Source organism: Schistocerca americana, chromosome 3 (assembly GCF_021461395.2).
Source record: "Schistocerca americana isolate TAMUIC-IGC-003095 chromosome 3, iqSchAmer2.1, whole genome shotgun sequence".
Lineage (NCBI taxonomy): Eukaryota > Metazoa > Arthropoda > Insecta > Orthoptera > Acrididae > Schistocerca > Schistocerca americana.
Genome location: NC_060121.1, coordinates 436,345,657 through 436,372,622, shown reverse-complemented (window position 1 = coordinate 436,372,622; position 26,966 = coordinate 436,345,657). Strand labels below are relative to the sequence as shown.

General features: G+C 43.0%; 1 protein-coding gene across 1 annotated transcript in view; it reads right to left on the bottom strand.

Moving 5' to 3' along the window:
- The window catches only part of LOC124606143 (POU domain, class 6, transcription factor 2), a 225,594-nt gene extending 200,709 nt beyond the window's left edge, over window positions 1-24,885 (bottom strand). The window contains exons 1-2 of the mRNA XM_047138108.1: window positions 24,760-24,885; window positions 13,276-13,338 (exon numbers count right to left, since the gene is read on the bottom strand). Of these exons, the coding sequence (XP_046994064.1) occupies window positions 13,276-13,338; window positions 24,760-24,885 (189 nt within the window). The remainder of the gene's footprint in view (window positions 1-13,275; window positions 13,339-24,759) is intronic.
- Between the last annotated feature and the right edge of the window lie 2,081 nt (window positions 24,886-26,966).

Here is a 26,966-nt window from a genome sequence, read left to right as displayed (position 1 = left end):
ATTCGCCAATTGGACAGAATTTGGTACGATATCCCTCAGATGGACATCCAACAACTCTATAAAACAATGCCAAGCCGAATAACTGCTTGGATAGGACCAGAAGTAGACCAGCGCTTTACTGACTTGCTCAGTCTGTGAAGCTCTTTCTCTTCAATAAATCATCCAGGTTTTCTGAAACTGTAATCATTTGTTTGTCTGAAAATATAAATCACATCTACGATTTTCGTCCCACTCGAGTGATGGCATATCTTAATACTTGAAATATTCATGCCATCATCTGTAAGTACATGTAATCAGTGTAGCACCCTAAGTAAGTTGCTTACCAGTCAGAAACAATCACTCACAAAATAGCTCCTCAGATGCAGAGTGATATTTTTGAAACATTTCATTTCCTGACATTTACGTTCACTACTGAAGTTGTCACATTTAATAGGAAAAGTGTGCCTGTAATACACATAGTCAGTAAGGTTATCATTACTGTATACTGAACAGTCGAAGTCGGGTGGGTCGGGTGGTCCGTTTCCGTTTGCCCGGATGCAACTGTTTTCTTCCCAGCCGTCTTACGGAGCTCGTCGAATTTTTGACATGCAACAGAGAGAGTGGCATGATTTTGTCGTCGTTCTTTCCTCTTTTATATATTTTGTTATTTGAGACAGAAGTTTGAATTTCATTTTTGGTTCTGTTATCCATGCACGATTCAACACCGGCCCTCACAGCTTTATTTCTGCCATACCTCATCTCCCGCCTTTCAAACTTCAGAGAAGTTCTCCCACAAACCTTACGGGACTAGCACTCGTAGAAGAAAGGATAATGCTGAAACTTGTCTTAGCCACTGTCTGAGGGATTCCTCGAGTCCGCTAGGACACACAGTTTCAATCCTCCAGGACAATTAACATCAGCGAACACCCCGCTGCATTGTGAAAATTCATTCTGGGTACGCAAAAGGACCATTAGAATAATAATCGAAAACAGTAACCGATCTCCCTGTAAAGATATGTTTGCATAGCTGGGGGTTCTATCTGCAACAGGCCGGCCGCGGTGGTCTCGCGGTTCTAGACGCGCAGTCCGGAACCGCGCGATTGCTACGGTCGCAGGTTCGAATCCTGCCTCGGGCATGGATGCGTGTGATGTCCTTAGGTTAGTTAGGTTTAAGTAGTTCTAAGTTCTAGGGGACTGATGACCACAGCTGTTAAGTCCCATAGTGCTCAGAGCCATTTGAACCATTTTTTTATCTGCAACAGCACCATGTGAGCACATTTTACAATCGGTTATGCATATTACGAAGAACATCAGCTACTATTTCACAATCAGTAGCATTCGCGACCACGGAACAAAAGCCAGACTAAATTTACATTTACCAAGAATAAACAAAAAAAGACACAAAACAACATTTTCTACAAGAGAAAAAATTGTACAATAAGTTGCCCAAAGATATTAAAGGAACAACTAAAATCCAAATTCATACAACAGAGTTAAGGAGTACTTCGTTAACACAGAGCGCGGAATTATAAAAAGTTACCATTATTTAACAATAAACAACTGCCCGTGTACAGTAATGTGTCATAATCTAATGATTCTTACTGCAAAATCCTATATCCAGGATCTTTGATGGGCAGTTCTACCCGTTTCCCATTTTCTGGCGCCGCTCAGCATCTCATTGATTGTGGTGAGGTGCTGACTCAAATTTTTGAGTCTGGCACAGTGGTCAACAGGAAGAATTCAATGGATTAGCGTCAGTATCACCAAGGTCCTGATGTGTGTGTGTGTGTGTGTGTGTGTGTGTGTGTGTGTGTGTGTGTGTGTGTGTGTGTGTGCGCACAATACAGTGTAGATTGTGTTTGTGTGTAATGTGAGTAGTGACCAGTGATGTGATACAAATGAAGAATTCTAAAGTAATTTTTGATGTAAGATAATGCTACTGAATGCATAAGTCATAATTTATTTTTAAATTGCTTCTTTTTTTCACTTAAGACGACATGTCTAATCCCATTTGTAAATGATATGTGGATGAATAACTTAATAGCAACAGCCGGCCGAAGTGGCCGTGCGGTTAAAGGCGCTGCAGTCTGGAACCGCAAGACCGCTACGGTCGCAGGTTCGAATCCTGCCTCGGGCATGGATGTTTGTGATGTCCTTAGGTTAGTTAGGTTTAACTAGTTCTAAGTTCTAGGGGACTAATGACCTCAGCAGTTGAGTCCCATAGTACTCAGAGAGAGCCTTAATAGCAACCTGATGGCCAAATGTTATTAAATGATGGTGCTGCATCACAGAGTGATGTACCTACATGTTTAGTTTGACGTTGATACTACGTCAGAATATTTTATGATCTGATGATGGCAGTAGACGAAACCGGTAATGGTGAAGTGCAAAAGTTTGTGTAATCAAGACAGACCTGTAAAATAAATTGGAGCTATGCGTTTACTTTACGGTCCATCACGATGCCAGACTGATATTCATTGGAAGAATTCTCAGGAAGTGCAGTCTGTCCACAAAAGGAAGAAGCTTGCAAAAGCCTCGTTCGAGCAGTATTTGATTATTAATCGTCAGTCTCGAATCCGTACAAGATAAGATTCATAGGGCAAATAGAAAAGACCCGAAGGAGAGCAGCACGTTTCATTATAGGCTTCTGCCGTCCAGTCACATAAATGTGACCACCTGTGAAAAGCCTCAATAACCGTAAAACGTGCAGGAAGAGAGTCAACGAGGTTCTACAAGGTACGGACATTGACGTGTAGCCCTGCCGAGTCCGGCCAGATACACTAGGTTTCTCGCCTGAGGATCCAAGGCGCGGAAAGCCCGATCGAGATGGTCCCACAGATTCCCGACTAGGTTTAAATCAGTGGAGCTTGGTGGCCAGGCGAATATTGTAAATTCATATTGGTGCTCTTCGAACCAAGCACGTACGCTGCGAGCTGTGTGACACTTTACATTGTTCTTCTGTCAGATACCATCGTGCCGAGAAAAAAGAAACTGCACGTAGTGGTGGAAATTGTTTCTAAGGATAGATGCACACTTGTGTTGGCCCACTGCGCCTTCCAAAATGACGAAATCACCCAAGGACTCCCACGAAAACATTCCCCAGACTGTAAAGCTCCCTCTTGGCTCCAGAACGTTTGCTGTCAGACGTTTCACGCCGTACATGTCAAAGGCCATCTGTCACATGGAGCATAACAAGTGATACGTCTGGAAAGGGCACTTGTCACCATTTACCGGAAATGCAAATTCCAGCGCTTGACGCCAACGAACAGCGGCCACCATGGACAGATGAACCAGGCGCCTGTTGCAGAGGTCCATACGCAGCAACGTGCGGTGACCTGTTATTGAGGAGATACTGTTGGTAATCCCTTGTTTCATCAGGGCGGTCAGTTGGTGAACAGTTGCACTGCTATGCGCCCGTAAATATTTATGCCTCCGTTGGCCACGGTTGTCATCTACGGCCCGTGGTGCACCAGCGTTGCCTCAGCGCCTGTTTTGGATAGCGCCATTTTGCCACGCACGGTACACATTAGCCAAGACGACCAACGAATAGTTTAAAAATTTAGCCGTTTCGGAAGTGCTTTCACCGTTGGCTAGAAAGCCATTGATCATGCCCTTCTAGACGTCAGACATATCGCTCCGTTTCCGCATGACAATGACTGCACTGTTTTCCACGTCCCCTCGACACGCTTTATATACCCTTCGCGGCTAGTGCTGCTTCCTGCTGTCAGTGAGTGACGTCGAACATAGGTGGTGGTCACACTAATGTGAACTGGACCGCGTTGTTGGTAAGAGCGAAAGCGTCACGGAGGTGCTCAGCCAACTCAAGTGACAGAGGTTGCAAGAGAGGCGTTTACTTTTTCGAGAACATACCTTCCTAGAAGAGTCAACCAATATACTGCTCCTTCCTGCATATAACTCGCGAAAATATGACGAAGGTAAAATGAGAGAGAGTCGAGCTCACACAAAGGCTTACTAACAATCGTTCTTCTCACGAACTATTCACAACTGGAACAGGCAAAATGAGGGAGTGGGGGTGGAGAGAGTATTACACAAGTACCGTTAGCCACACACCGTAAGATGGCTTGCGGGCGCAGATGTATATGCAGATGGAGGAACTATTGCTTGGAGAAAAGTTGCGCTGTAGACATTTCTCACCTTGCATAAAAACTTAAGAGAAACTCAATCGCATAGCCCACAGTGAGCTGGCCGAGATTCTCGAAAAGAATTGGTCGGACTGTTAATTTTAAATAGGTGGTACTGGACTGTAGAATGCCCAAGACGAATGAGTGGAGAATGTGGTAGGTGTGTAATTGCTGCATCATCAGTAAACGATGTGTGCTAGTGATTGATAACTCACACAATTGAGTACTGTAAATGGATTACGTTATAAATCATACGCTGATAGTGGCGGTTGTCGCTTCGAACAACCGCTATGAGCTGAAATTGTTACTGTAATACCTAAATTGTTTATGTAAACGAAAAATTAACATTCGTTTCCTATTATTAGCATCTGATCTCAAAATACTCACTTTAGGATTCTCTAGAACGCAATAATTTTTATCGTAAATGCTTGGTGCAGCCTATATACACTCCTGGAAATGGAAAAAAGAACACATTGACACCGGTGTGTCAGACCCACCATACTTGCTCCGGACACTGCGAGAGGGCTGTACAAGCAATGATCACACGCACGGCACAGCGGACACACCAGGAACCGCGGTGTTGGCCGTCGAATGGCGCTAGCTGCGCAGCATTTGTGCACCGCCGCCGTCAGTGTCAGCCAGTTTGCCGTGGCATACGGAGCTCCATCGCAGTCTTTAACACTGGTAGCATGCCGCGACAGCGTGGACGTGAACCGTATGTGCAGTTGACGGACTTTGAGCGAGGGCGTATAGTGGGCATGCGGGAGGCCGGGTGGACGTACCGCCGAATTGCTCAACACGTGGGGCGTGAGGTCTCCACAGTACATCGATGTTGTCGCCAGTGGTCGGCGGAAGGTGCACGTGCCCGTCGACCTGGGATCGGACCGCAGCGACGCACGGATGCACGCCAAGACCGTAAGATCCTACGCAGTGCCGTAGGGGGACCGCACCGCCACTTTCCAGCAAATTAGGGACACTGTTGCTCCTGGGGTATCGGCGAGGACCATTCGCAACCGTCTCCATGAAGCTGGGCTACGGTCCCGCACACCGTTAGGCCGTCTTCCGCTCACGCCCCAACATCGTGCAGCCCGCCTCCAGTGGTGTCGCGACAGGCGTGAATGGAGGGACGAATGGAGACGTGTCGTCTTCAGCGATGAGAGTCGCTTCTGCCTTGGTGCCAATGTTGGTCGTATGTGTGTTTGGCGCCGTGCAGGTGAGCGCCACAATCAGGACTGCATACGACCGAGGCACACAGGGCCAACACCCGGCATCATGGTGTGGGGAGAGATCTCCTACACTGGCCGTACACCACTGGTGATCGTCGAGGGGACACTGAATAGTGCACGGTACATCCAAACCGTCATCGAACCCATCGTTCTACCATTCCTAGACCGGCAAGGGAACTTGCTGTTCCAACAGGACAATGCACGTCCGCATGTATCCCGTGCCACCCAACGTGCTCTAGAAGGTGTAAGTCAACTACCCTGGCCAGCAAGATCTCCGGATCTGTCCCCCATTGAGCATGTTTGGGACTGGATGAAGCGTCGTCTCACGCGGTCTGCACGTCCAGCACGAACGCTGGTCCAACTGAGGCGCCAGGTGGAAATGGCATGGCAAGCCGTTCCACAGGACTACATCCAGCATCTCTACGATCGTCTCCATGGGAGAATAGCAGCCTGCATTGCTGCGGAAGGTGGATATACACTGTACTAGTGCCGACATTGTGCATGCTCTGTTGCCTGTGTCTATGTGCCTGTGGTTCTGTCAGTGTGATCATGTGATGTATCTGACCCCAGGAATGTGTCAATAAAGTTTCCCCTTCCTGGGACAATGAATTCACGGTGTTCTTATTTCAATTTCCAGGAGTGTATACATTCTTCCTCGGAGCCATTCGCAAATTCAGCACAAAGTATTGGTACTATATACCCTCAAACATGCGCTGCACAGTGGCTGGTCTAGTGTATATTTAAATGTAGAAGCCATATTACTGAGCTTTATGCTATTACCTATTTTACAAGGGGGTAAATTCGGAAGGTAATGGTATTGTGCTGCCGACTATGGAGATTGCGAAATTTGCTCGCTCCATCCTGTACTTAGCTTTTGTAACTACCTGTGTTGACTTAGCTTTTATAACTACCTGTGTTGTTTGTTCTTTCTTGTTGAATACGCGTTCAATTACTACCTTAAGGCTACAAACTATAGGAGACTGTGTTATGAACTTATACCTTTGTCGCACGTCAACAGGCAACAGTTCTGTGCCGTTAACTGCGAGTGTTTCGCGAACCATTACCTTCGTCACGGTCTCCTGCCAGAGAGACATCGTGCCTTTCAGACGTTGGAGACTAGCTGCACGCACCCGCACAGTAGACCCTTGTGCGCCGCATTTGCAGCTGACAACTGTAACACATCGTCAGCCTAGTCCCACTTAGAGGCGGCTACCGTTCAGCACACGAGAACTTCCCTCCGCTTAGAGACACGGTATCCAACGAAAAGTATCGATACTTTACTCATGCTTAATTTCATACTCATAAAAGTATCGGAACAAAAACATTGATATCGTGAAGTACCGAGACCTCTTAAAAACAAAAAAAAAAAAAAAAAAAGATTAGAGACGATTCTATCAGCTCCAGTAGTCTCTTTATCTATGGTTTTAAAATGTATCTATAACAGAGAGAGACGGTCGATTTTCACAAGTTTTAAATAGAACAATACACAGATTTGTCAAACTTAAGTCTACTTCCACATATGTTCTGCCAAGTAACGTAGCTCGATGAAACTTGGACCATACATAGAAACAACAGTTACAGTACAGTGCAGAAGGTAACTGACAGGAATACGTAATGACACGAACTGAAATGACACTCTTATTCGAAGAGAATTACACTGAAGGCGCCGAGATTCATGATGGTCCCGTGAAAATTACAAAAGGCGGGGTACGGTTCTTAATAAGGTATGTGGACAGCATAGGTGGCAGTGCATACTCTGCAACATGCTCCCATGTTGGCCAAAAAGTTGATAAGGCTCTTGTGGCAGGGCGTTCCATTCCTTCATCAGCACAGTTGTCAACTGCTGGATGGTCGCTGGTGTACTGCAATACGTATTCCAAATGCATACCACAATAGCTCGTTGTGATGTAAGACGGGGGAATGGGTTGGCGAGAACATTCGCGGAATATCATCTCGTTCCAAGAGACCATCTCTTTGCGCTGTTCGATGAGGTGCCTTAAAGATGAAGTCAGGGCCAATCTCACCAGGAGAACAGTACCACAATAACATTGACCGTTTAGTGTATCGTGTTCAAAGGTTTGGAAGTCAGTACGCCCATTCATCATTATGCTCCCCCTCACCATAAAACTTGGATCATCAAAACTATCATTTCGACAACGCTGTACATATCCTCATGTGGGAACACGTAATTCTCCCACGAACACTGTCAAACATGATGTTTTGATGGTCGAGATGCTATGGCGTGGGAAGCATAATGTTGCATGGGAGTACTGTCCTTCAAATCTCTGCACGCAGTACACTCACCGGCCAACGTTATTGTGACGCTGTACTCCTTCCCCTAGTGCGTCTTTTCCTGTGCGCATTCGGCCCAGACTTCATTTCTAAGGATGGCATGCGCGACCGCCTCGAACAGCGCAGGTGGAAAAGCTCTTGGAACGCGAGGATATTCGGCGAATGGACTTACAAGCCACTTCCCCCGACTTACATCTCATCGCGAACTGTTGGATGCGTACCTCCACATGTGCCAACGACCATCCAGCAGATGTTAACCAAGCTTTTGTAGGATCGGAACGCCCTACCACCACAAAACCTTACCAACCTTGCGGCCAGCATGGGGGCACCTTGTAGAGCATTGCCATCATTGCTGATCACACACCTTTTTAAGAACCATGTCCTGTCTTTTGTACAGTCCGTGGAACCTTCATAAATCGAGCTTCCCTTTCAGTTCTGCACTATGCTGTAGCAATTCAGTCTATGTGTACTCCAAGTTTCATGGAGCTATGTTACATGGCAGAACCACATCATGTGAAAGTTACTTTCGTCATTGCGTTTTGCACACCAGTATACAAACTACAAATCAAGCAATGTTTTTATTTTCATTGCAGATTCAAATAAAAAAATTGGAACATTCAATATGAAATTGCAGAGTATATTTTCGGAAACAGCTGAATAGAAACCAAAAATAAATAAATTAAAACTTATCTAAACTTACCATTCCTCCTCCGAACGGTCACTCAAATCAATATTTTATCCAATCGTTTCGTTGATAGACCGTTTTGCGACTGTGAAAACGTACTGCCTGTCATTAAGAACAAACTCACGTGGGACACTGGTGTCGCTGGAGTCGTCAGCCACTCGCTGGGAAGCTTATACAACTAGAGGGGAAAAACCTTCACGTGTTCCCATTGCTCTAAATGATTAGCTCAGAGCCGTAATACAGGTGCTGCCAAATAAAGGCTCACTGCATCTTTTTGATCAACCAGAGTGGGTTCGAAAACGGCTACTGTTCCACCTTTTTTCATGTCTTTCCTGTGTGCTAACATCTTATGATGACTGCAGAGATCGTATACCGTTTGGAGCTGCAAGAAACGTAAACAAGGTTGGCGAAGCGTTGCAAATAATTTCGTACACTCACTCTGCCGTCAGTTTTTGACCTGTTGGTGCTCGCCCGTTCAAATTCTGAAAGTGTTGCAACTGTGTTATGCGACCAGAATGTTGGGTAAATAACTAAAATGTAATAAATCATTATTAGGGTAATTCGATACGATGCATTCTGGAAAGTTCCGGTATGTGAAAAAGCATCAGCTGAAAAAAAGTATGGATATCGAGATAAAAATGCTCTATACCAAGAAGTATGGATACTTTTTCCGTGTCAGTTCCCCTTCTGCTAAGCTATTACGATGCGCGAGTTCTTATTATGCCCAGCCCTTCTTCCAGCTACGCTGGGAGGCTAGAGTGTGCCCAAGGGGCTGTCGGGAGGCTGCGGCAGGGCGGTTGTGGAAGAGGGAAATGTGGAGGGAACAAAGCACAATTTCTTAAGAAGTAAAGCGCAAAACTATAGGAAAACTGTATTTATTAATCTCCAAATGGACTAATGCTACCACTTTTAATGTACTACCTACAATCTATTTAACTCAGAGAGTTTAGTTTGCATGGGGCATGAACATATTATTTTGCTGTCAAGCAGCTAGTATTCACAATTATTCACATTTTTATCATTTTTTATTGGTTGTTAAAACGAGGAAAAACCACAGCGATTGAATGTTGTACAACGCTAGCGGAAGTTTTCAAAGTCCAGGCCCACGTGGCATTTTCAATCTCAAGGAAATTTTTTTTCTTGGTAGAGGGGCAGCATCTCTGTTCTGCCACACGCTGAATGCACTATTCTTGCCTAGAGGCGTAGGTAATTATTGTTTTTACGCTTTGTATGATATTACCGAGTGGTAAGCTTTAGCACTGAAAATCTGAAACGATATTACACCACAATTTAAAGAGCACAGCATCGCGTCAGCATCGTTCCTAGTCAAATTTGGTTTTCTTCTTACGTAACAAATCTTATCCATGATGACCGCTAGGTCAAATTTTATGATGACAGTGAAAATCGATGTCACATCCACGACTGTGTTAATTTAATCTCTAAACTCGCTACGTGTTTGAGATCGCTAACGCGCACTTACTGCATTGTCGCTCGACAGCGAAGTAGCTGGTCGCAGTTGGAGGAAACGAATTGGCATTAGTTCTTGAATATCAGAATGTCTATGCTAATCCTTTATTAAATCCCACAACTCTTCACAACATCTCTTCGACTGAAACCATATGACACCGTTTACAATGATGCGTCTGAAAGATGGGGATGTTATGTTCAGCAGTACTCTCACTGCTATTCGAAACAGACGACACCGATTTTTTTCTTTCACGGCTCTACATTTCATTTCCGTTGTCACCCTTAACAATACAAACACAACAGTACCCCAGCACAAACATTCATCGTAGCCATTCATGCGCCTCGGTACGCTAAACTAAGTAAAGAACAGGAGCATGTAATCACTACTATTACACCTCCCAAGAAAATTCATGGAGAAACATCACAATGAAACGTAACATATGATTGCATTAACACATATTTGTACTGCTCTCCTTAACAATTACTCATTTTCAACATTTAATGTTTTACTCATTTTAAACATTTAATGTTCTTTCATTCCACTGCATGCAACATTTCTTCACAGTATTTAAGACGTCTTGTAATTTCAAAAATGCCTTACCGTAATGGGTGTGAACCTCAAAAAACGTTATTACAACATCATCGGTAGCAAAGCTTCCACTTATCAGTGGCAAACATCATGTTACTGCAATTGTTCTCAGAAAATTGATCAGTTGGGTTCAAACGGTAGTGAGCACATCACAAAAGTCTAAAGATCGCCTTTAGATTATTTATCAGGGATCATTATCATTGTAATGAAAGTAAATACCATCTGGCCTACTACAATTTTTGATGACTGGTTTCAATTTGATAAATGTAAATTTCCAGTTTAATGCTGCAAAACGCAGTTATCCAAATGGGTGGACGCAGCATGTAACTATTGGTCTCAGTTTCCCCAAGACAGTGTCTTCAATTCAACATCTACATCTACATGATTACTTCACAATTCCTAATTAAGTGCCTGGCACCTCCTTCAAGCTATTTCTGCATGTTCCACTCTCGAAAGGCGAATGGGAGAAATGAACGTTAAATCTTTCTGTGCGAGCCTTGATTTCTCTTATTTTATTCTGATGATCATTTCTCCCTATGTAAGTGGGCGCCAAAAAAATATTTTCGTAATCGGAGGAGTCGGTGATTGAAATTTCAGTAGAAGATCCTGCCGAAACGGAAAAACGCCTTTGTTTTAACGATTGCCAACGCAATTCATGTATCATATCCGTGGCACCCTCTCTCCTGTTTCAAAAGAATACAAAACGAGCTGCCCTTCTTTGAACTTTTTCCATGTACTCCGTCAGCCCCATCTGAAGCGGACCCCACACGGCACAGAAAGGGCGCACAAGCGTGGTGTAAGCAGTCCCTTTAATAGATCTGCTGCACTTTCTAAGAGTTCTGTCAGTAAAACGTAGTCTTTGATTTGCTTTCCTCACAATATTATCTATGTGATCGTTCCAGTTTGAATTAGTCGTAACTGTAATTCATAAGTATTTAGTTGAAGGTACAGCCCTTAGATTTATGTGATTTATCGTGTAATTAGCGGACTTCTTTTAGTACTCACGATGATAACTTCACACTTTTCATTATTTAGAGTCAACTTCTGCTCTTCGCACCATGCAGATATCTTGTCTAAATCATTTTGCATTTGATTTTGATTAAGTGTTAACTTTCAAGGCGTGATTTATGCTGCGGAGTTTCGGGAAACAATGTTTAGTTACTCAGCTTTAGTGACACTGTCACCAGTGACATCACCACTGTTATCGCGTAGTGAAGGTATTGATTACTAAAGAATTAGCAGTGGTTTGGCTTACTTTGAAAGTACTTAAGAGATAATGGTTTCAATCTTTGTGACGTTATTACATGTCCTTGAATAGAGAAAATGATATAGGATATGAGAGAAACGCTGTACAAAAACATGAGGATTGCTCAGACGCACTAAGACAACGATGCACAGCGGCAAACGAGGCAGGAATTTGAAACAAGTTGAGTGAATTGGCCGCGGCCCGAGAATAGCCGAACCCATTTATGACTGCCACTTCTTAGCTTATTTTAGACCGTGCAGAAATAGGTCATCTTCAGCGCTGCAGAGCTATCCGGACAGGACAAAAGTTGCGAGACAGGTACCTAATACCGTACGCAAATCAGTGCATTTCGATGTACTGCAGCAACTTCACATTGCGTCCGTCCAGTGTCGAGACGGAGGACGCTTCTCCAGTAATAACGCCACTCCAACCGTGATTTTAATTAGCTGCCATCGGTTATCATGTGAAAGACGCAGGTTATATGGTATAGAAAACACTCGTAAATCATTTGATGACGAACGACCACAGACTGAAGAATCATGGTGCACGGTTCGAAATAAAGTTATTTATGTCGAATGCAGCATTTACGAGTGCCACTGTTTCAGTTACTAAAGGACAGCAGTTTTTAGAAATAATGGACGACAAGTATAATTTAAAGCAACCATAAAATGGTAACGTAATAAAGCCATAATGATTTTAGTGTTATTAGATAACACCATGTTATACCCCATGTCGCTTGGCAAATGAAAATACTAACTGCGCATTTTATAATGATTCTTTGCTATTCCAATCTCGACATACAGACTAGCATTCGCATATCTGACGATCCCGGTGTTGTTTCACAACCGAGTAAGTAAAACAGAAAAAAACTGAAACGAATTCCCAGTGACGTTTTGAGTATGAGTGATTTTTAGCTTTATGGTGTGATTCACCTAAAGAACTAGACGTACATGAGCGTCCATCCTCGTGACTTTCGTGAGCAACAGTTCTAGACGAATATCGACTGCAGTCATGATTTACTTTCGCGACGCACAAGGAACTACGTATAACATGAATGCCTTCTGTAAATATCTGTACAGGGTGCTTCTGTGCAGGGAACGAACATATTTTAAGAGGTGATAGTATGAACCATTAATGCTACTTTTTCTTAATAATTAGCGTTAAAAAATTTCAGTGCCATAGCGAATGTTGCACAAGTTTATGTAATGTTTTCCTTCCAAACTGGTCCACACGACCACCTTAACATACCGTTGTGTAAGACAGTTTCTCACTAAAATACCCCGCGTTTGCAATTATTCGAATTCACTTCTACAGTGTCAGTTCTCAAGTTCTGGTATCTCGCAAGCATTCTGCATGACGTCGATGTCCTAACTTTGAGGCAAACTGTTTTAAAACTTACATAAATAGCTCTTCATCCATAGTTAATTATTTTCAGTGGCCATTTCGGACTTGGTATATGTCTGAAGAACGATTCAGAATTTATTGTGCTAAACGAAGCTGTCAAACATAAAAGCGACTGGAAAAAAGGAATGAGATGCCTGAAGAAGGTAAAGGACCGTGTGCACAGGTTGAAAATGGGAGCAAGAAATATATGACACTTAGACAAAATGTGCAAGAAAATTCTGATGCTGGAGTTGATGATTACTAACCTCGTTGATTGAATGCAGGTACGGCGAATGGTCAGATGAACGGGCACCATAACCAGAGTGTCCCTGAAACAAAAACAAGTTGATAAGCTGCCTGCCTCTGCCGTTGATAATAAATAAAAAGTTTGACTGCAGCATAAAAGAGTATTTCTTCACTTACTTATTGACAGACATACACATCGCGTTCTTTCTCTCTCTCTAACAAACACTCACACACACACACACACACACACACACACACACACACACACACACACCTACACACATGCACAGTTCTTCCACGGAGGGAATATTCTTTGTATGAGTAGTATTCAAACCATAATTTTCTTCTGTCGCTACAATAATGGCTTAAATTTTCTTTGTATGGACATATAGCATTTGTATGTAATCTTTGTTATCAATTACAGATACAGTCAACTGTCGTCCCGGGGAATATGATTCTTTCCAAATCCATCTGTCTTCACTAAATAAGTCCAACTATCTTTTTAAGTCCGTTGGTTTTGTTATAACTATTGACAAATGCTACATTTCATTTTTCTGACTGAATTTTAGTTTTTAGCATTACTATCAAAAACTCACGTCGATTACTTCACAAGTGGTGATGTTTTAGAGTCTTACTGGCAACATTAGTTTTCTGTGAACGAATAAATAACTTTCTCTGGCATCCCGGAGGCTACTGATAATTAATAACACAACGCAGTCATATGTGCTCAGCTTTACACGACAATGTATGTACTGCAGAATTGAAGGTGGATTTCCAAGACAATTACAATTATATGGTTCTTCACCGATGATATCGACGGTGTTGAACTCGGCAAGGGAAAACTTAATCTTAGCAATACTCATAATAGAGTGTACACCAAAACAACCCGAATAACGGAACCACAGAAGAAATGGTTGCTGTGCTTCTCTTCCAGTCGCAACTTCTGACCTGTCAGCGCTCAGTGCTGTGCCAAATACATTTAGCCGCTTTTGTTGCTGCTGCTGTTGCCCAATTGTATATTTCCACTTTTCATGGCCTGTCCTGCATCATACTAACAACATTACCGCTCACTGCATTTGGGGCCATATTAACCTTCAAGTACACACGTCGGAGCATAAAATGACCAACTCATATTCACGAAGGTATAATTCATTTTATATAGTTCCCTGAAGCAGCACATCTCACCACCTACCTTATTACTGAAGAATCAGCTACCATCACAAGCAGAGACATAGTTATTAGCGCATGTATAACTGGCTGCCGCGTTTTAATGTTCATAGCTGTGTTGCCTGATAAATAAAATATAGAAGAATTATATTCTTCTGACGTTTATTGATTACTGAACTGTAAAATGTTATTTATTTTCTAGAAACACGATTTAGTTCACGGACTCTGTTGCTGTTTTGAATAAAGATTGTGCCACTGATAATTCGCTCCTTCAAGACGCTATTGAGTGAGGAATAAAGTAATCAGATTTAGTAAAACCAATAAAAAAATCGTTGTGCAAAATATTGCTGTTGAAGAAGAGCTTTTGAAAGAATTTTTGATCGCGACATTTTTGAAAAATCTATTGATTCTGGAAATTTAAGGAATGCAAAAATGTTGAAAACTGAGCAAGTTCGCATCAGATAATCAACTTTTCCTAATACGAAAGAACATTGATTGGCCAGATGCGAGTAGGAATAGCACACTGAGGGTTCCGTTCAAACTTGACCGGGAATCGTGAATCTCGATCATTTTTGCCTGTTATCGACATTGATACTGAAAAGATGTGGGTTATGGGGATTCTAAGATTTTCGAGGATGTAATTTCAGTAATATAAATGTGAGAAAAATTATACAGGAGGCGGGCGACCATTACTACACACATCAAAAAAAAGTTTTGCATCACACCGGTTCCCAGAACTCTTGAAGATAGACGTTGAATGTGGATATTGAATCCAGATTCAGTCCGTTTGACTGTTCCAGATATGTCACTAAACCCGCTCAAAGATGTAAACAAGCTTGCATGAGCAGATCCTATTAGACGAAGCGGTCCGACAACCGATCAGTTCCAGTCATTCCACCAGGAAGGAGGTACACGGTACACGGCTCACATTGTCTCTAGCTCAACCATGCCTAGACGGACAATACCGCTGTTCGATCGCGTCCGCATTGTTGCTTTGTACCGGAGGGGTTCTCAACAAAGGAAGTGTCCGGGCGACTCGGAGTGAACCAAAGCGATGTTGCTCGTACATGAGGAGATACAGAGAGACAGGAACTGTCATGACATGCCTCGCTCAGACCGCCCAAGGGCTACTACTGCAGTGGATTATGGCTCAGAGGAACCCTGACAGCAACGCAAACGTTTTGAGTAATGCCTTTCGTACAGCCGCAGGACGTCGTGTTACGACTCAAACTGTGCGCAGTAGGCTGCATGATGCGGAACTTCACTCCCGACGTCCACGGACATGTCCATCTTTGCAACTACGACACCATACAGCGCGGTACAGATGGGCTCAACAACATGCCGAATGGACCGCTCAGGCAGATGCCTTCAACCAGACAATCGTCGGACACGTGTTTGGAGGCAACCCGGTCAGGCTGAACGCCTTAGACACACTGTCCCATGGATGTGTGTGATGTCCTTAGATTAGTTAGGTTTAAGTAGTTCTAAGTTCTAGGCGACTGATGACCTCAGATGTTTAGTCCCATAGTGCTCAGAACCATTTGAACACTGTCCCTGCTGTTTTGGGGTGGCATTATGTGAAGCTGACGTACGCCGCTGGTGGTCATGGAAGGCGCCGTGACGGCTGTACGATACGTAAATGCCATCCTCCGACCGATAGTGCAGCCATATCTGCAGCATATTTGCGAGGCATTCGTCTACATGGAAGACAATTCGCGCCCCCATCGTGCACATCTTGCGACTGACATCGCTCGACTACAGTGGCCAGCATGTTCTCCAGACATGAACCTATCGAACATGCCTGAGGTGGATTGAAAAGGGCTGTTTAAGGACGACGTGACCCACCAGCCACTCTGAAGGATCCATACCGAATCTCCGTTGAGGAGTGGAGCAATCTGGACCAACAGTGCCTTGATGAACTTGTGGATGGTATGGCACGAAGAATATAGTCATACATCAATGCAAGAGGACGTGCTACTGGGTATTAGAGGTACCAGTGTGTACAGCATTCTGGATTACCACCCCTGAAGATCTCGGTTAATGGTGGTACAATATGCAACGTGGGGTTTTCATCAGCAATAAATAGGGCGGAAATGATGTTTATGTTGATATATATTCCAATTTTCTGTACGGGTTCTGGAACTCTCGGTACCGAGATGATGCAAACTTTTTTGATATATGTATAAATATCTGTAGTTCTGCATTCAGGCTGACTGCGTCGCAATGGTAAAGTCAAAAATCAGGCAAGGAATGATTTTCACTACAGCCGACATAATCGCCTTGACAGAATTCTGCAGCTGTATACGAGTAGATATTTAAGATAATTATCATGTATTGCTCCGTCTCAGTTGCACACGTTTTTAATTCGATTACATGCTTCGATCACTCGGATCATCTTCAGATCCAAGCAATTGCATGAGCAACCCGTCTTGTCTACTCAGGACAACATATCAGAATACTGACAGAATAGTGAACAGCTGGCAAGAGGTTACAGAGGAGCACGCAGAAGCTTTGGAACATGGAGGAGATTGTGATGCAAATGATGTAGGTGCCATTTCTACAGTTTTAAACAGTGTTGCAGTAACTGGGAAACACTGTCCAGTAGACCTGTGCGTGAAACGTCTAGTAGAGATGCAGCAGGTACGGTAGATTGCCTGTTCTTGAAGAGTGAATTGGCTGCAAATATGGAGTTATATGCATGGTCTAAAGTTAGTTGTGAGCCCCAGTCGTCCGAGAAATGTCTTTCTCCTGAGGGTATATGTTTACTGGCAGAAGCTGACATTGTTGATAATTTCATGTAGATTTTTTCGAAATGTTTCACCGAAGAATCTGTGTCCCTGATTCATTGGTATGAATATTCACAACCCCATAACTCAGGATGAACTAAGATATACACACTGTTCACAAAGAGGGCGTAATGATATATTTTCTTCTTTAGGGGCAGCAGCATAATATATGTCAGATAATGATATGATTATTAGAAATATGCACCAGAATACGTGCTTATAACAATTAATCTTTATTAACGACAGACTTTCTCGGCATTTATCGCCATTGTCAAGTACCTGCATACGTATATAAGTGTGAATGTCGTTTATAGTAAAGTGACTATATTGTACTCGTGTCTACAATGCTGTGACATCTATATTACGTCGTTAGAGAATTGCCTTATAACTGTCGGTGTTTTAATTATATTGTAAATGACATAAATATATGGAAATAATTCTTAATTATGGTTTGATGGTAGTTTGACAGTTCTACTCGTACAACGTAATACGTTTTCAAAGATTATGCAGATGGACAGATGGACAGCGATATTATTTTATTAACTGAATTTAGTCGCAATTATCTTTGGTTTCAGATTTATCCATTTTCGTGTTCTAAAAGTTCAGTACGGTATTTGAGGTAACAGCCTATTTGTGTCTAAATTCTGTATGCTCATTTAGCAGTCCTTGTGGATAAAGAAGCTCGACTGATGTCTTTCTGTTTCTAAATGTGTTCTTTAAATCCAGCGTTAATTTTTTCTTTTGTTTGGCCAATGGAAAAGTTACTACAGTTGCTACATGTTAATTTATATATACCGGGATTATATTGGTATGTTCTAGTGATGGCGAAACGTAATGCGTCGTGGTGGATAATACATTTTGCTACTTAAAGGCTTCATACCGTAATCGGGTCGTTATAATTAACCAGCATCGGTTTGTGCAGGGGACTACTGAATACCCCATTGTTGCACGGTGTACGCGTGAAAACCACTGCTTTGCGTGACGCCGTTTTCCCTCGCTTTGCCCCCGGGCCACGTGGAATTTGAGCGAACCGCCACGCCGTGCGCGCCATCTGTTGGTCGCCGCCCAAAGCTCCTCCTCGGCGCCCCTCGTGACGTAAGGCGTGACGCCGTCTATTCACCCTTCTTGCCTCGTACCCCGCCTTTATGGCCTAGCATAATTACTAAATTTAACCAAACTAATTAGCCAAGCTGCTTGATTAATGTTAACAAAGACGCTTTAAAACACACAAGAAAATACACACGCAGCACTGTTCCCTCTGTGCTGCTCCCACTTAAAGGTGAAACCAGCACTGTGCTTTGCAGTGACAGGCGTTTTATTAAAAATAAAAGACAAAAAAAAAGAGCAAAGAGAGAGGGAACTGTTAATTAAAAGACGCGATATAACAGGGAAGTGTGAAGAAGGAGGGACGCGGCGGTGAAGGGAAGTTTTATTCTGATAATTAGGGCTACAAAAATATTAATGACTTGACTCCCTAATGTATCCAGTGGAGAAGCGAGAGGTGGGCTGGAAGGGGCAGCCAGCGATTCACAGGCAGGAATGTCTGCACGCTGGGACTGGGGAAAATTGCCTGCAAAAGAGCATCCCGCTACTTCGTCAAACAGAAGTCGCGGGACTCTGTTCCGGTGAACTTCTGCATTTAGGTATATCGCTTCTCCTGAGTACGAAATCTGAGTTTCAAAATTGTCATATTCAGTATTCATACGAATATAAGAGAATATTGGCGTTGTACGAAAAACGATGTAGGGGAAAGAAACGTAGTCTTGTGGTGCATTTTCCCTAACGATGTTTTTCCTTTGTTTGTTTTGACTTTCAGTTATCTGAATACTCACCCACTTACAGTCTCTGACACGTTGGTTAGCAAATTGAAGGTGGGAGACGCAAATCATCGCAAAACGAAAGTCAACCTTAGTAATCACTTACCATGCGGGCAGAGTGTGAATGATGTGATTACCACTATTAGACCGCTTTAAGGGTAGTTAGCTTGTCGCATTTCCTACCGTTCGTCAGGACTTCGCAGATAAACATTCTCTCAAATTAAATTGTATTCATGGAATTTCAATGTTAGAAATAGTTTGGGGAAGAATTCCTTGGTTCATACGCACGAAGTGACCATTTCATATCTTCGCTGGTGATTGTTCTTACAAGTCCAACAGACCCTATTAATTTTTTCTTAATTCTATCATAGGACAATCAGATGTCTTTAGATTTCCCCAGCATTCGAGCCTTTACTTCAGCGACTTTTTGGAAGAGCATGTCTGTTAAAATTAGTTATCAGTGTGGAAAATAAGATAGAAATCTAACAGACCCTATTAATTTTTTCTTAATTCTACTACAGGACAATCAAATATCTTTAGATTTCCCCAGCATTCGAGCCTTTACTTCAACGAGTTTTAGGAAGGGCATGTCTGTTAAAATTAGTGATCAGTGTGGAAAATAAGATACTAATAATAATAATGTCGTATGACGAGGGCCTCCCGTCGGGTAGACCGGTCGCCTGGTGCAAGTCTTTCGATTTGACGCCACTTCGGCGACTTGCGCGTCGATGGGGATGAAATGACGATGATTAGGACAACACAACACCCAGTCCCTGAACGGAGAAAATCTCCGACCCAGCCGGGAATCGAACCCGGGCCCTTAGGATTGACAGTCTGTCACGCTGACCACTTTTTTTTTTTCCTTGGATGATCGTTGTATTTGGTCGCTGCGGACGTCCCATGACATCCGTTGAAGTTCGTTGTTGATCCTTTCACTCAATTTTTTATTACAGAGGCCAACCAGCTCTCTGACCGAACACGCTGAGCTACCGTGCTGGCTAACCTGTAAGCTACCAGGGGCGGACAATAAGATACTGAAGAATACACAAAACCAGTGCTTTAAGAGAGGCAATCATCAAACTAGACAAATAACGCAAGTAACTATTTAAAAGTCTCTGTAATTTTTTTTGTCTAATTTCATTGGGAACCATGTGCACCACGACCATATTATTGTCAATATATTTTGGATAAATGGGAGCATCGGTGGTAAATACTGAAATACTTTATTTTACAATCAGAACTAGTCTAAAAAATTTATAGAGCCCTCCGTCCCTATCTCAATTGTAAATTCAATTTTCTCATAAAACGATTGTTTAGATCAGCCGATTACAGGAGAAACATGTGGCACCATAGAAAATTTGCTGACATTTCTTACAGCATTTGATGCTACACGCAGTTATTTCTAGAAAATTTGTAAAGTTTCAGCGAAATGTTGAAGAATTTTTTAAGTGAAATGATGGTAACAATACCCTTAGAGTGTATGCAAGTCCGAACGATCAGTGTTTCTTCAGCCTGGAACAATCAGAGTAAGCGAATTGTGGCTTGTCCCTAAAATTCTCATTAGCTTTGAGTATTCGAAAATTCCGTTATACAAACCATCTTTTCATCATACGATCAGTTCGGTCCTGACTTGAAGGCAATTACCATATTTAGAAACAGTCGTGAATTACCTTTCTTTTCGTCATACTAAGACTGTCAAGTGATTTGCCTGCTAACTGACAATTCATGTACATGGCAGTCTCTCAATTCCATATCCCTGTCTCTATGACTTGGATACCACTGAGAAATCACTCAGTTTCGGGCTACAAAACACGATCCATGAACCATTACAACGAATCTACTATTATTATTATCGTTATTATTATTACTTACGATATTGTAGTCGTGACCATGATTTAATTACACAGTAATGTAGGCGTTTGCAGAACACTGGTCTAAAGTAAAAGAAGACCTGAAGGAACTAAGCTGCTCATGTTAATATAAACAAACAAAAAAGAAGAGTACAGAGTCTTCCAAGATCATAATACCGCTATTCAGATGCGAAGATGGCCTTTATTAACTCCAAGGGTGAGTTGAAACGACATTTCTAGCCTGCTCGCTATAAGAACTAGAACTATGTTAGGGAGCTACTAAAGTCAGTATTGAAAGGAAAACAAAATTAATGACCTAGTGCCCTTCTGTATCATCTCTCAAGAATTTGAAACAGTTTCTTTGTGATAAATTGCACAAACTTCAGAATTTGTATGCATCTAACCCCTGGAGAATGCATTCAGGACTACGGTTTGCATCATATGGAATCACTGTACAGACATTCTGAATTGGCTTATCTTAGGAAACAGGTTGGATAAAGAACACACATTTAAGGCTACCTTAGATTTAAAAAAAAAATCCGTTGACACATATGAGTGGTACGCTCTATGGAATTCTGAAATAATCATGGATAAAATACAGGAAGCGAAATGTTATCTACAACTTGTACAGAAATCAGACTGCAGCTAATAGGGCCTAAGGAAATGAAAGGGAGGATGTAACTGAGAATGGAGCAAACGCGGCTGCTGCCGATTTCTTGTATTACTGCACCTGTAAATAGAGAAAACAGTAAAGGAAAGAAAGTTAAGACATATGGGGAAGGAATTAAAGTGCTCCTTTTTTCGGCGTTTGTGCCACACCTGTGCAGCGTCGGCACGATTAAGAAAGCATTTATCATGGTTAATTTAATAGGTGGCCGTCATCGCCCCACTATCCTCCCCCCGTTCCCCACGTCGGGGCAACTGTCTGCGTGTTGTGTCACTTATGTGAAAGTGTGTGAAAGTTTTCGAAATGGTTGCGAATCGTGTAACTGACGCGGAACTTGGGATCAGCCCGATATTCACCTAGTGGGATGCGGGAAACCGACTGAAAACAACATCGAGGCTGGCCGGCACACCAGCTCTCGTCATTAATCCGTCGCACATTAGGTGAGAATCCCGAAAAGTGCCCATAAATAAAACAAAGTTCAGAGTTAAGAAGTTTCTTTTATCAGGTTGCCTAGAGCTATGTTGGGACTATTGAGTCTCGGCCTTAGCAGCGGCCAAAGGTTGAATTTCAGATCCGACGCAGCATTTATTTGTGAACCGCGCTCAGAGTTAGCCGGGTGGAAAAGTACTGCGTCGTTCGGATGAAATATTTTTGTTCAGCGACATCAGACCATATTTTTATAAACGGAGGCTGTTCCACGAGGTATTTACTTATTTACGAATATTTATTTTTTATTTAATCAACTTCTTACCGGAATGAAAACAAGAAAATCGCAAAACGCGGGCGAAAAAAGGTAAGGTTTAGATTCCACTCCATTACCTCTTTTTTTCATTGCATGCGTAAGTATGTACTATTATCTTCGCTTATGTGCCATAAAATCAAGCTACTAGCCGTAACTCCGGCTTTCAGCCATTTTTTTAAGTGACAGTTGCAAAAATAGAGAATTGACGTCGAAAAATTTCAAAGCTACGTCATTGCAGCAGCCAGGCGTTATGTCAAAGAGTAATCATGATACAATATGCTAAGAGGAGCCCACAGACTTCATCCACGGGCTGAACGGAATTGTTTCTATACTTTTGCCACATCAGTTGTTGAAAGATGCGCAGGCATCAACAAACAAGTTAATAAGGCAATATCGCCTAAGCTTTCTTGAAAGTCTTCTCGCGTGAAAAATACAGATGATGTGTTCCGGTGACTTCTGGAAACAACCGATCTCTCTATTTCTTCTTTGCGGAAACCATCTCCGAGGAAAGTGAAAACTTTGTCGTTGGAAGCTGTTGCCTTTTGTTTGATTGCGCCAGTGGCTTACGAGGAGTCAGATGCTGCGGATGATGAAGAGAATATAGATATCGGTGGCGAAGAACATGAAGAAGCAAATGAAGATGAAGAACAAGTAGTACAAGAGGAAGAAAACACGGAAAACTTCCAGTTTTTTTTTTTACTGATACATATTTTCTGTTATAAAGACGGTAATAGAGGCAGTTTTGTAATAGAGTTTACCATCAAAATTATGCCTGTTCACCAAAAACATTTTTTGTCCACGTCATTAATTTTTTCCAAATTCCTATCATCATACTGGATCCGCCACTTTGAATTGTTCAATTTTCATATAAAAATCGTTACAAGAAGGGTCAGAAACCGCACTGCACACATTTCTGGTCATATTGGAAAAGTTTTGAAAAATTGGCCAGGTCTTCAGGATTCTGGTCCAAGGTGGCGCCGCGTGAATTCGATTCGGGGCTGGCCCACCTCCCTGTCCCGGAAGCGGCGCTTTCACAAGCACGACTGTTCATAGGGGTTGGGAAAAGAGTTAAAGTTCAGAAATAAAACAAACAAACTTAAGGTTAGCCAACTGTAGTGCACTTCTACCAGAGACGGCAAACCACTCTGCAGGTCAGTTGAATAGTATGGATCGTGTCTTGAAAAAGAGGTCGTAGGATGAACATCAGCAAAAGTAAGTGAATGTTAATGGAATACAGTCAAATTATAATAAGAAATGTTGTGGTAATTAGGTTAGGATGTGATACACAAAAAGCAGTAGACCACCTTTGCTATTTATGCAGCAAAGTAACTAACAATAGACGAAGTGGAGGATATAAAACATAGACTGGCAATCGAAAGAAAAGCTTTTCTGAAAAAGACTATTAAAATTGAATATAAATTTAACTGTCCAGAACTTTTTTTTTTTCTTAAGCATCTATCTTGAGTGAACTCTTATATCGATGTGCAACGTGGTCCATATAAGATGTAGACAAGTGGAAAATAAACGTGTCTGAAACGTGGTGTTACAAAAGAAATGCTTCAGATTGGATGTGTTAATAGAATACTACTGCTCTATTCCATCCGAACAAGCCTCGCAAGGCCCAACGGTACCGACCAACCGTCGTGTCATCCTCAGCCTACTGGCGTTATTGGCTGCAGGCACGGGGTGGCATGTGGTGAGCTCTCCCGACCGTTGTCGTTTTCGTGACCGTAGCCCGTACTTCTCAGTCAAGTACCTCCTCAACTGGCCTCGAAAAATGGTTCAAATGGCTCTGAGTACTATGGGACTTAACATCTTTGGTCATCAGTCCCCTAGAACTTAGAACTACTTAAACCTAACTAACCTAAGGACATCACACAGCACCCAGTCATCACGAGGCAGAGAAAAACTGGCCTCAGAAGGGCTGAGTGAATCCCGCACGCCAACAGCGCTGGGCAGACCTGGACGCTCACCCTTCCGGTGTCAGCCGAGCCCAACAGCGCTTGACTTCGGTGATCTGACAGAAACCATTGTTACCACTGCGGCAAGGCCGTTGACTGGGTTGGTAGAATATTTCGTGAAAAGGTCCTGAAAAAACTGAGGAGAAAATAACGGCAAAACTCGAATAAAAGAAGTGACTCATTCTGAGGCATTAAGGAATTGCTAATTTGGTAATGGAGGGAGTGCGGTAGTTAAAAATTATGGGAGACAAATGCTTGACTACAGTAAACAAGTTGAAGTGAATATAGGTTGCAGCAATTATGCAAGTAAGGAGAGGTTTGCACAAGACAGAGTAAGGTGGAGACCAGCATCGAACTATTCTTTACACCGGAGACCACAACAACAGTAACAATGTGGCGAAATTTATTTCGGAATAAGAGCTGTGTGACCACCAACCTTCAGCCTGAGAAGAAGATGAATACCCGCATGTGCGTCGTTTCTTTCCCCATTCCTCAACACGTTTCACGCACTGACACCTCGCTGCGCAGCAAATTGACCCCTACTGGCTGTCATTGGCCACAGTATTTGGAAGTTCTCTGTTTCGTAGTCGTCCCGCAGAGGCACCACGCCCTCGTCTGTCGTGACATCCCTCCAAGCCATGTCGCCCGCCGAGCTGTGCGCCGAAACAGATGAAATAGCGGGAGAGGGGGCGCTAGAGGGTTTGGGGGGATGCGAAATTGTCTGATACACAACTGCCGGACCGTGCCCGGCCGTCCGCGTTCCAATCACAACTGAAATCTCCCCAAAGGCCGGGCCAAACTACATTATGCCGACCGAGTCCATCTTGGCGTTTCCATCGCGCCCACACAAAGACAGCGGCAGGAGGGGTGGGGGCGCTGGGCAGGGCGGGAGAGGGAGGGTCTAGGTGACAGCCGCATCGCTCACGGGACGGCTGCCTGCGGGACACAACGCTGCCGCCGAGACGCCCATAGCCAACAACACGCCAATCGGCGAATTACTTTAAAGCGAATTACCGTCAAATATTCATGTATGCTAATTGCGCGGAATGCTACACCGATCTAAACGAACAATTGCATCATTAATTAAAGAGTCAATTAGATGTATTTTCAATGTTTCATTAGTTTATAAAATACGCTTTGCATGTGTGCCTACGTTTTTACTGTTGTGTATACCACCAAGGCGTGGACTGCAGTATGGCCAGGCCAGCAATATTTAAGCATCATATTTTTCTCGCACGTTATTTACGTACACAGATTCAGCAATATGAAAAAAACATCCTCGTACGTGATGCGGTAGCTGTTGGAAACAAGGATAGTAGAGAACTATCCGTAGCTAGGCTACCATACCATTTGTCTGAAGCGATTTAGAAAAATTATGGCTATTAATTCCAAGATACACGGATAGATTTCGAACCCAAACACCTCATGAAACAGCTGCTGAGTCTCTATCTATTCGCCACAGCACTAGCTTCTCTTCTGTTGTGTTCCTCTTCTTTTTATGCAGTGCACTATCAGTAAAATGTGAAAGAAATTAGGGTTTAATGTCATTTCGATGACGAGGTAATTAGAAACACAGCAGATGCTTGGATTAGAAAAGTACGAGTAAATCCCTACCCGCGATTCTTCAAAGAATCGAACTCCCATGTACAAAACGTCACATTTTCCGAATTACATCTCGTACAATGATATAATTTTGTAGGTACGTTCGGCGGTATAGGCCGATACTGCCCGCAAAATTGCGGATAGCGTTAGTCGTACTACTGCATGGACAGCGAAAATGTAGTAAGCAACAAACTTCTTTCCCTTCATCATTTTGTGGGGGATGTCAGTGGGAAAGGGTTTCGTAAAGGCATAAAATTATGTGTAAAGTTAGAAGCCGCTTAGAGCCCTCATTCTCAAATACTGGATGAATGTAGTCTGAGTTATTTGCGCGCCCTGAGTTACACGGCCTTAAGCCATACATACAGTTTCGAACTGTAATAATGATTGTGCTAATCTTTTAACATGGAAATATTAAAATTCAAATCATGGCACAGAAAACAAAAACTGGCTCTGAGGCATCCGTACACATTCACTGCAAAGTGTCCAGACCATCACGTAAAAAAAAAGTAACGACAAAATAGTCTGTTCCCATGGGAAGTTTTGTACAGCATCTCAATATGTGGTGGAGCACCCTTTGGTTAGATGCAGGCTTGAATCCCTCGCGGTATATCATCGATGAGACCATCAAGCTAGCCCTGATCCAAATTGTCCCACTCTTTTACTGGAGATTTTGGAGGCGATTCTGCGTAAGTCGAGCAGAGTAAGTGGTCGCTGTCGACGTCCAAAAAGAACTCGTTTCAATCGATTCCATTCATGTTCGACTGGGTTCATCTCCAGTGAAAAGGAACCCACTCCGCTCTGGTGTTCTAACATGCTGAAGGAACGTGTCCACGAGAACAGCACGGTGAGCACGCGAAGTATCATCCATCAGGAATAAATTTTCACCAAAATGTTGGCGATACGGCCGCTCTGTTTGTTGCAGAATCTCGTTCCTGTACCGTAGAGCAGTTATACTGCCCTCAACAAGCACGAGAAGTGTACCGTAGCCCCATGTAACACCACCCCAGAAAATCATTGCATCACCATCTTGTTACACGTGTGAAACACAAAGCTGGTGGCGGTCGATATTACCTGGTTGTCTCCAGACATGTTGTCTGCGCGCGTCAGGGTACAAACAAA